This window comes from Malus sylvestris, chromosome 16 (assembly GCF_916048215.2).
Source record: "Malus sylvestris chromosome 16, drMalSylv7.2, whole genome shotgun sequence".
NCBI lineage: Eukaryota > Viridiplantae > Streptophyta > Magnoliopsida > Rosales > Rosaceae > Malus > Malus sylvestris.
In genome coordinates, this window is record NC_062275.1 from 37526032 (window position 1) to 37537350 (window position 11319).

Consider the following 11319-nt stretch of genomic DNA (forward strand, 5'->3'; position numbering starts at 1 on the left):
CCTCTATTAAATGTTGACATGGCTTGAGACGGGACCCACTTTCTATTAAAAAAATTAAAATATTTTTATTTAAATATTTTTATAAAAATAATGTGGGACCCACCCATCTTCTTCCTATCCCACCTGTCTCCCCCCACTCTTCCTCCCTTCAGTCCAAAACCAGAACCAGCTTATTCCCCATCCACCCGTGTCCTTAACCCCCAACCTTCATTCCCTATCCACCTTCTTCGAATTTGTTTAAAGTCTTGGAGATTTGATGCCTTCTAGAAACATGTTCAAAGAGAGGAAGATGGGGAAACCATCAGATCTACGCAATCTACGGTCTCAACCAGTTGCACACCATTCTCTTCCTTCTCTTCAACGATGTCCTATTTACCGTTCTGTCACTCTTCTACCTCACTTATTTCAACCTCGTCACCCTCTTCTTCCTCCTCCTCCTCCTCATTGACACTGCTTGTTTTGTCGCAGAGTTCACTGGCTCCGTCACCGCCTTTTCCTCCCTTTGCCTCTTCTTCACATCCGGACACTTCCTATACTCCTCACTCCCCCTCCACTACAATGTCGCCCAGCACATGGTCGGCTCAGTCAACGAATGGTTTACCGTCAAGCACGCCCTCAAAGTCGGCAGCGGTCGCGGCATACTCTTAAACGTTGTGGCGACCCAAATGAAGAAAGAGGGGAGTTCGGGTCGGATTATGGGCCTAGATCGGTCCAAGATAACGAGTCTCTAGTCAACGCTGCAAACGGTGAAGATTGAAGGTGTGGGGGAGTACGTGACTTGACGCGAGGGCGACCCCAGGAGATTGTTGTTCGGGGACGGGTACTTAGACATCGTGGTGTCTGCTGTGTTAGTCCACACCATCGAAAAAGAGTATGGCCATCAGACGGTGGAAGGGAGCTTCTCGTTGGAGATGGAGGTGTAGTGGGGAGGGAAGTGGTTGCGAGTGAAGCAGAAAGGGTAAATCCAGATCTTGACTGTGTAATCGACGGTGGAGAATGGGTTGAGGACGGAGTGGCAAGTGCGGCAGTGGAGGGGGGCATAGGGGAGGACGGTCATGGAGGGGAATGGCTTGATCAGAGTGTAGATGGCTGGGTGGCTAGGTGGAAAAGATGATTGAGTAGTGAGGATGAGAACGAGGGAGAGTCACGATGGGATTCTAGTTTTGAGGGAAGGGAGGAAGGGTGGGGGAGACGACTAGGATAGGAAGAAGGTGAGTGGGTCCCACATTATTTTTAATATTTAATTAATTTTTTAATAGAAAGTGGATCATGCCTCAAGCCACGTCAACATTTAACAGCGGAATTAATAGACAAAGGTATCACATTGCAACAAATTCGAAGATAAGGTATGACATTGAAATGTTTTAAAGATGAGGTATGAAACTGTGGTTGACCCAATCAATGAACAAAATATCGATATTATCAGCGAAATATCGCCGATAATATCTTTTTTTTACAGAGAGCGATATTTTTACACATATCCAGTCATTTATCGTCAAAATATCGCGATATTATCGATATTACCGATAATATCGCCGAACTCCGAGGCTCCGTCGTTGGAAGGGAAGGAGAGGGCTTCTGCGGGGAAGAAATTGGGGAGGCTCTGGGAAGCAGTTATGAAAATCAATGGCAGGATGAGGTTTGAACAAATCTTACCAATAAAAAAGGGAAAATATACAAATGAAAACAAAAACCATAACACAATTCGCCCTTCGTTTTTCCATTTCCAGGGGTTGCGGCGATTGAAGGGTTGAAGGGTTGGGGGGGGGGGGGGAGATCCGCGGCGATTGAAGATTCGAAGGGTTGGGGGGGGAGAGATCTGAAGATTCGAAGGGTGGGGGGGGATCTGAAGATTCGAAGTGTGGGGGGGCGCAGCGGAGAAGAGATTGTTAGGGGGGGAAGGGGGGAGATGGGGGATTCAAGAAGACTGAAAGGAGAAGAGAGAGGGATTGACTGAGAGCTCTTGGTGTGCGTGTGTGGTGTGGGTTCTCTCGAACTCTGTGTGCATGTGTGGTGGCGTGTGTAAGAGTGTAATGTGAAAAATTTTATCTCTGTGTGTGTGTGTGGTGGCGTGGCGTGTAATGTGAAAAAAAAACATGCAAATAATTTATAGGACGAATAAAGTGTAAAATATTATACTAATTCATTATATATAAATAATTATGGTGTGTTTAAACTTCTTTCATTAATTACTACATATTTTCTACACTCACAATGTTTGCCAGCTCGCTATATAATCAACTTAAATAAGTTAAATCCATCATGCAATGCATTTCCTTCCAATTTTTTGTGATAAATTAATAGATAATTGACTAAATAAACATCTTGCAAAGTTTCAATAAAAATTTCCAAGTTTTTCTTACAATTTCCGTGGTTTCCATATAATTTTTATCGATATCGATATTATCCCGATATTTCCATCGATATTTCCGTGTTTTCGGACTACCGATATTTCCGATATCATCGATATTTAATACCTTGGACCCAATAGTTGAGATAGTTTTTTTTAATTTACCCTTATTACTTTCATTGACTATTGTTTTTTTTATGTATTTATTTATGGACAGGTCCCTTCATTAATCAGAAGTCATACCATCTGCATTCCTTGTTGAACTTTTGGAGAAATTTTTATGTAACACCCAGTGTCCTAAAAGTCCCATGCCTAGTGCCACTTAGGCGCGCTAGGCAGCTAGTCACCGCCACGATTAATTTCTAGGTGTTTAAAAAATAAGAAACGATGCCTACACCTGCCTAGGTTGCGACCTTCACTCAATTAGAAAATAGATAACTCCTTTATTGCATTTTCCTTTTTTTAGTAATTATACGAGAGTTATTGAATACTTTGATGAATACTTATTAATATGCATATTCCCATATTTTCATATGTTCTAGTAATTTATAATTTATGTCATACTATTTTATAATTTATGTATCACAATAAAATTATGTATTTTTAAAAATATAAATAGACATTTCATTATCCTTTTATATAATGAATTTAATATAAAGAAATATTTATAAAAAAATAAAAATAAAATAAATAAAATAAAAAAAACCTAGACTCCTGCCTAAGTGCTAGTCTCCTGCCTGCCACCGGTTAAATCTTGTTAACACCACCTGTGAACATGCAAAATTACGAGAAGGCACTCTCCTCTCTTTGCTCCTTTTCTTATGTTCATTATTATTATTATTATTATTATTATTATTATTATTATTATTATTATTATTATTTTGTCAGCACTCTTTTCTTCATGTTCGCTATGAACCAAGCACTACAAATATGAATGGGAAATAACAATTTTCATAACACGGATACATCGCGTCTCCACCAGAAAGGAAACGCATAGATGAATTTCTTTCTTGCATTCCAACAGCCTTTCCATGAATTGCCTTGGAAAAACGCAAGGAACTGGTTTTTACCCAAACAAACCCCGGTCAATCAGTTGCGTGAAAATTCACATAATCCGCGCTGGAAAAGCCATCCTCTCCTCGAAAGATCGCACAACAATAGAACACAGGCATCGCATCCTGCAGGGAGTTGTAAATCTCATGACTTCCAGACGACAGCAAGCATCTGGAGCAGGCAGGAGCATTTGGGAGGTCTGTTGCAAATGTCATTTAAGTTCTGCAAAGTTACATTTGGATTGTGAGACTTTAAATCTAATTTCTCTTCACAATATTAGCCATCCATGGCATGATTCACAGCTAGTAATGATATAGCTCCATTAAGCCAACAAGAAACAGAAAGGTGGAATGCCAACTACGAAAATAAAATAATAGACGAGCTATGAAATTAGGCCTAAATTAGCAATCCATGATCAATGTTATTACTATACAGACGAATTCAAAGTACATCTTTCATTTCGGTAATAGCCATGGCCAAATCAACAATCACCCCCAAGTAACCTTCAGTAATTTGGTAAGTATGGTACGGTCCGTAGTTTATATGGCTGAAAGCCAAACAAAAATGACAAGTTAATCAATCAAACTTGTTATGTCATAAACTTAGCGTCACTCAGGATATCTAGTCTCTGTTGATATCATCAAATCCTAAATTCTGGGAAAGGAAAAGAGAACTTAAATATAAAAAGGAGTTGAGCAAAATATCAGTTCTGTTATATCCAAGCATGACTTTTTGATAATCAACTTCTAACCTCATATTTGAAGCGTGACCTTGTAAACCTCAATACTAGCTCCAAAGATCGGCTGAGGAATTGCTAGGTCAGGAATCCAGGAAATTCTGATTGAAAACGAAAGAAAAGAAAATTTAAATGGTTCTGCGTAATACAACAGAATTCAACAGAAGCAGGAAGGAGAAAGAAAAAAAACCACTAACAACTCGAAATAATGATCACAACTGTTGTTCACCAAATTCAGCAACTGCGGTTTGCAGAATGAAAACAATAAAATAGAAAGCAAACAATATTATTGATAAAATTGCTAGAAGCAGGTTTGCTTGCCCACAGTTATCTATAAAATATCTCTTCCCCAGGCTTTATGCAACACAATCCTCGTAGCAATTTTTTGTTTATTCTGTGATTCACCTCAGAACAAGTTCTCTAGCCTCCATCAACCACATTATATATCGAGGGGAAAATAAACTCATGCAATAAACCTTCGAAAGATAAGATGGTCTAAAGTGCAATACCTAGTCTGACATCTCTTGATGTTTCAATCATTCGGTATGGCCATCTGGTCGAGCTATGTGCCTCATCAACAGAGTAAACAGGATTCAAATTTGAGACAGCTGATTTCTTACTTTCTTTTGTAAACATAGCCAGTCCCGAACTCAAATGAAGTAGGGTTGCAACTGGTGACCACCATTAGAGTAAGTAACAGTCAATTGATACAGACACCTTGAATTAATGAATTAGGACATCCCTACTAGGAATACTAATGGCGCTCAACCATTGAGATGGGAAATAAAGGATATATACTACAGCCACACTGCTCAATAGTACTTAAGCAGTTAACAATGGAAGTGAGCACACAAGTGTAATTTTTTCTCAAAGAGGCCACTTTATGCAGTGATGCTAAAAGTCTGAGCATGTGTAAACTTAATGGAAGGAGAGGCACTTAAAATATGAATCATCACAAAGTCTTGAAGTCTGTAATATTTGGGAGCTAAAAGGAGTTACAACATATAATGTGATTATGTCATGATGTTTAAGTTTATACGTAACTTAATAACTACTAGCGGATGAAACTCTGCAAGCACATGTAACAGTGAGAATCTTTAATAAGTTAGCCAAACAAGGAAGATGTTTCTAAAATAATAAGACGAAAAAAGAACATGGGAAAGCAACAATTGTGCCAGCTATTTATTTTACTCCCAACCCAGGAATAAATTTACTAGTGAACCAATGTCATATCATGGCTATACCTTCACCCTACTAGTGACGATGCAATAACATATATCAACTCCACATAGTTATTGAATTAGAAGTAATTAAAGAATCTTCATAAAAATATGAAGCAAAGAAAATGAGTAATGTACAGATCTACCAACCTCCAAATGTTCAAGAATCATTTTAGAGACGTTAAGGAGATGTATCCCATGGTCTACGGCCATCAGTTTTAAGAATAGGAATATGCACCTGTGAATGAACCATATTACCTTCAGAACATGGTGCGCAAACATGGTGCACAAGTTAAATATCATAAAACTGTTCAGAAACAGAAGAATTCTTCATGCAAAAAAGAAAAAACCTAACCTTTTGAATGTTTCCAATCATTCCTGATTTGTACATGTAGTGGGCTGATGCAACCCATGAACCAATGTTGTATACGTAATTTCATCTAAAGCTACTCCTTTACTGGCCATATGATCACATACTTCAAAAGCTTCTTCCACCTTCCTTTCCTTACAAAATCCATTTGTTAACGCATTATAGGTGACAGCATCTGGGACAACTCCCATTTTTGTCATCTCAGATAGCAGTCTAGTTGCTTCTTCCATATTGCCTAGTTTACAGTACCCATCAATCATGACAGTGTAGGTAATCTTATTCGGTTTTATGTTAAATGAAGACATCTCCAGCAAGACATTCCCTACTTTATATATTTGTCCTAGCTTAAAATAACCATGAATTAGTGCTGTATAACATACAACATCTGGCAACAAGCCCTCATTCCTCATTTCATCTAGAAGGCATTTTGCATCCTCAACACTGCCAATATTGCAGAGTCCATCTATAAGAGAAGAATACGTGGCACAAGTTGGTTGAATGCCTTTCTTTTTCATGTCCAAGCGGAGACCAAGGGCTGCAGTCATATTCCCATTTTTGCTGTATGCTCTGATTAGTGTATTATAAACAACAGAATTTAGCTCCACTTTTTTAGTCACCAACTTACTGAAAAGGTTTTCACCCTCATCCACTCTGCCAGCTTTACAGTACCCATCTATCATCACCCCATATGTATAGACATTGGGAGCCAGACCCCGATTTTCACACTCATCCCATAGTTTAAGTGCATCGTCCACTTTTCCCCTATTACATAGACCATGAATTAACAAATTATAAGTATAAGTATCTGGTTCAATTCCTTGGTTAGTCATCTCTTCTTTAAGCTTAAAAGCTTCCTCCACTTTTCCCTCCTTGCAACAACCCGAGATAAGTGTGTTGTATGAGATTTTATCCATTACCAAACCTCTCTCTAGCATTGTTTTCAGTCGCAGAACAACATCTTGTGTGCTACCAGATTCACAAAGTCCATGAATTAAGGCATTTGAAGTCGCAGTGTTGGCTGCAAATCCTAGATCACATAGCCTAAACCAAAGTTCAACTGCCTCAGAATGCTTTCCATCTTTACAAAGCCCACAAACCAACGTGGTTAGCAAGCCATCACTAGGCCTACAGTTTCTTAAAAGCATTTCTATAGTAAACTTTAGCGCAGAATTGAACCTAGATTTCATGCATAACCAGTGAATAGCTGAGAAACAAACAGCTTGATTTATGGATAAACAATGGGACAGCATCTTGTCTAAAATCTGCTCAGCATGCTCCAACTGATTAGTTTTACAATATCCCTGCAGCAGAGAATTAAGAGTAACAGAATTGGGAGTTAATCCATTGGACAACATATCATCCATTATCTTTAGTGCCTCACTAATATTTCCCGTTTTACAATACCCATCAATCAATGTGTTATAGACAACCTCATTCGGGACAAATCCCCTATTGGACATTTCCTTCAAAACACAATTTGCCTCATAAAACTTTTCCAGCTTGATCAAACCATTAATGAGCACACTGTACGTTATAAGACTCGGGTTCACATTGTTTTCTACCATCTTCTTCTTGAACTGGAAAGCTTCGTCTAATCTCCTGCTCTTACAAAGCCCGTGAATAACATTATTGTATGTAACAACATTTGGAGCAATACCCCACCCTTCCATTTTTGAGAGCAAACCTATCGCTTCATCAACCTTCCCTCCCTTACAAAATGCATTAATTGCAGTAGTAAACAAGTAAACATCAGGAGAAACACCTCGAGACATAACTTCAAATACTTGATAACTCTTATGAAGTTCGCTAGCCTTCACTAACGAACTCAACAAAAAATTACAAATCTTCAACGATGGAAAGAAGCCCTTATCAGAAAAACACATAAACATATCAACGGCGTAACCAAAACCCATACTCTTGAATTGGGTGCAGTAAACATGAATCAACAAGTCCAGTGCCTGAACACCAACACCTCTTTCGGCCACAGTATTCAATTCCAACATGGCAATGGCTATCTCCATATGCCTGTGACTGGGGTTAGCATATGAAACTGGCACATTCCCATCAATCGAACGGATCAAAAGCAATCTCGCAGGCGATACAAGATTTGAATTAATAAGCAGATGAACCAAAACACAAAACGATCGAACAGTAAACAGAAACTTAAAAGATTCAGAAGCAAAATAGAAGAAATGGAGAGCTGTTTTGGGGTTCACATTGGAGCTAATGGAACAGAACAACTGATCAAATTGAAGAGGCGACAAAAGGGGTACGAGAGCTTTACACTTAGAAGAATCTAGAGATGGTTTTGAGAGAACAGAAGATACCCAGTTGTGCAAACTCAGATCGGGCGGCTCCGGTTGATCCGGAAGATGCAATGGCGGTGGCTGAGGAGGCTCTTTGTGGCGGCGTTGGGTGGTGCAGGTCACGCACGGGCGGTTGATGGGAGAGAAGAGAAAAAGATGGGGTTTGGGGACCGAAAGCCTCCTCAAATCCATCGGAAAATGCATGTGATTAGCTCTTCTGGGTGTGTCGATTTTGTGGGTTTTACTGCAGGGTTTATGAGAGTGAAGCTGCCATGGATTTTTGCTTTGAGATTCAGAGGATGCGAAAGAGCCACGATAGTGAGAGAGAGAGAGAGAGAGGCCCTTGAGGTTTGCTATTCTGTTGTGGACCCTTGTGGGTTTAAAGCTGCGCCGCAGGCAGAAGGCACAAGCAACAACCATGTCAAACCAGGGTGAGAGAGGGAGACAGACCGTCATAGAGAGAAACGAAGAGAGAGGTGTAGGCCGAAATTTGGGCTTTCTATTGGGCTAACTGCGCATATTTCAATCTCCCTAACCCACTACACGTTCATTTTTCTATTGCAACCCTTGATTTATTTTTATTTTTTTTTTAGTATAACGACATATTTTATACTAAAGATATAGGAGAGTTCAGCAAACTACACAATGGGCAACCTATTTAGTATCAAATTCGCTATCTAACAAATTCGAACCTAAATCATCTCACTTGCAAGTTAAAAGAAATATCACTAGACTATAGTACTGAGTAGCTCTCGATTTATTTTTAATTTTAAACAAACGATAGAATATAACATTAAAGTCTTCTAAAGCATAGAGAGGAATATTCAAACTTAAATGCAGAATATGAAGCAAAATGCTCTAATTAACTTGCAAACCAATGTCGGCCACCCTTAATTCCTTGAAGGCACCCTTTTATTATTTATTTTTTTAATACGAGGGATATTTGGGGAGTGAAAATCAAACTACGAATCTAAGGTGCAATGATGAATACCCTTAATTAACTAAGTTACAATCTGTCCTTAATTTTTAATATAAGAAACACATGGTTAGTCTATAATGATATTATTGTCCATGGTAAAAAATGGAGGTCAATCCTAATAGATGTGGGTTGACCCTCATCATAGTAAGGCTACCTTAAAGGGTGCATGAGAGATCTTATGGGGCGTAATATAAGGTCAACACAAGGATATATAATGGTTCACCAATAAAGGGTATGATCATTCCAAAGTAAGTTTCTCATCAAAACCTCGTGAGGTTATAAAAAACCTTCTCATAATCATAAGGAAAAGAGTATATTGAGGTCATACTTCAAAATAATCGCCCAAGCTAAGCATGTCATTCCGTACAACCCTTTTCCGTGGATCGCAGCCAAAGTTATGAATGGTCCTTTGCTAGACTACTCCCTAAGCAGGGTGTATACCATTCGGTAGCTCCCACCTGAAACCCTGAAATAACCTCTCTCTCAACATTCCAAGCGGTGTGTGAGGTTTCTGGGGTCGAGCCAGAGGCCTCCAGACTTCACCATCAACCTCGATTAAATCAAGGGAGGGAATATCCAGGCAACGAAGTAATATGGACGTCAAGGGCAACGAGCAATCCATGTTCGACTACTGATTGGGTTATAACTTATAAGATTAATTCTCTATTATTTTATTTTATTTTATTTTTTTATTATAATTTTTTTCTTTAAAAATTTAAATGATTCTTAAGTACACGAGGGTAATATGATAACGTAAAGGGAGTAAATTATCTATTCTAAAACTGACTGTAGCTTAGCTACAATCAAATTTTTGTCTGTTGATTTTGCCTGATTTACCCTACTACCACCAAATCTGTGGCTGGGTTGGGGTTTGGGCTGCCCCCGGTTTTTGCATGGGCTTCGTTGGTTTTCGGTAAATTGGGAAATTGAATTTATTTTGTGGAAATTGGGTTTCATCCGAAAAATCTGAATGTTTAGGTTTTTGTTTGCTGATTATTGTTGGTTTTATTTGTTATATTTAATTTATGTTTATATTGTTATATTTCGTTTGCATCTTTCTTCTTCAGAGGGGCTGGTTTTTTGATATCCTTTGAAGTGTGAATTTTCTGTTAATTTTCTTTTATATCTTTTTAAGGTTTTGTTAATTTTTGTTGTAAAGGAACTCAGGTGGTGGAACTAATTAGCTATAAAACAGCCCACTGTTTCTGTAGCTTGATTTTTTATTTATTAAAATTTAAGTTTTTTGTTTTTTTTTTGTTTTTTTGTTTTTTTTTTGGCAAAGAAACTCAGTGGTGGTTGTATTACTAACTACCAATACAAATTATGTATTCTTATGAGTACCGTATGCGTTTTGTGTGAGTTTGGGCATAATCGAGTATCACTGCCACCTCTTCAGCTTGCTTCTTATCCATGCTTGATGAGGCATGTAATCTCTCTATCTCTCTTCAAAGACTTCTGGTTTTCAATCAAACACCCCATTTTTTTTCTCCCAAGTTACTGGGACAAACACAGAGAATATGGAGAAGGTTTTGATTAATTTCTATTTTTAACTTATCCTTGGGTAAGCAATTTTGATGAAATTATGTTTTTGCTCCGCTTTTCGGTATTTTCGGGCAATTGAAGTTGAATATGGAGAAGGTTTTGACACATTTAGACTTGTTGCACTCTTAAGTTTGAGGTGGTAATGAATTTATTGAGTTAAATGTTTATTAGTCAAATTGTGTTTTATGTTCTGTTGAATATAATTTACTGATTATGCTTTATGTTGCTATGACTTACTACTGTTAATTTTTACTTCAAGTAGGATTTTTTGTACAACAAACTGCAAGAAGGTTTTCTTAAACGAAAAACAATATGCCATGAAACCTGGTGATCTAATTTCGTAATATTGAGTATTTTTTGGTGAGGGATTTCGAGTTTTCCGCCAAGTCTCTATCTTATTTTTAGTTTTTGAGTTGCAGGTAATACTTTATGGTCAATGTGATCCTATATCTATTTAATTGATTATATTTTTAGATCATGTAGGAAGACTACCAAGTAGCAATATTGTTACTTTTTTAAGTTGTTTATTCCTTTTATTTGGATTTGATATGGGATATCCGTGACTGGTTGTTCAACCCAACATTCATTCGCAAATCTGGAGTAGAGTAAGCGACTGTTGCGAAGTGGCCCAACACAACATTCATTTGCAAATCTGGTTTATAGAAAATCCTGTCACTGTCCCTATTGCCTTCCCCTGCCTCTCTTCTCTAAAGAAGAAAAGGAGTGTTAGACTAAAAGCTAAGCATTTCAATGTTTTTCTGAT

General features: G+C 38.1%; 1 protein-coding gene and 1 pseudogene across 2 annotated transcripts; one reads left to right on the top strand and one right to left on the bottom strand.

The window, feature by feature from the left end:
• The first annotated feature begins 256 nt into the window (after positions 1-256).
• Positions 257-923, top strand: LOC126609351 (uncharacterized; annotated as a pseudogene).
• Positions 924-3281: 2358 nt separating this feature from the next.
• On the bottom strand, positions 3282-8500 carry LOC126607368 (pentatricopeptide repeat-containing protein At4g19440, chloroplastic-like). Of its 2 annotated transcripts, XM_050274921.1 has the most exons (5): positions 5715-8500; positions 5510-5597; positions 4649-4810; positions 4155-4240; positions 3282-3625 (listed from the first exon to the last, which is right to left on the bottom strand). In XM_050274921.1, exon 1 carries the CDS (start codon positions 8489-8491, stop codon positions 5732-5734), a length of 2760 nt encoding a protein of 919 aa, XP_050130878.1. In that variant the 5' UTR covers positions 8492-8500; the 3' UTR covers positions 3282-3625; positions 4155-4240; positions 4649-4810; positions 5510-5597; positions 5715-5731. The 2 variants fall into 2 exon arrangements, with proteins under 2 accessions (XP_050130878.1, XP_050130879.1); XM_050274922.1 differs by lacking the exon at positions 4649-4810.
• Positions 8501-11319: the final 2819 nt, after the last annotated feature.

Excerpts from the sequence above, each read along its gene's own strand:
- LOC126607368 (XM_050274922.1), bottom strand. The coding sequence starts at position 8,491 with ATGACGGTCTGTCTCCCTCTCTCACCCTGGTTTGACATGGTTGTTGCT.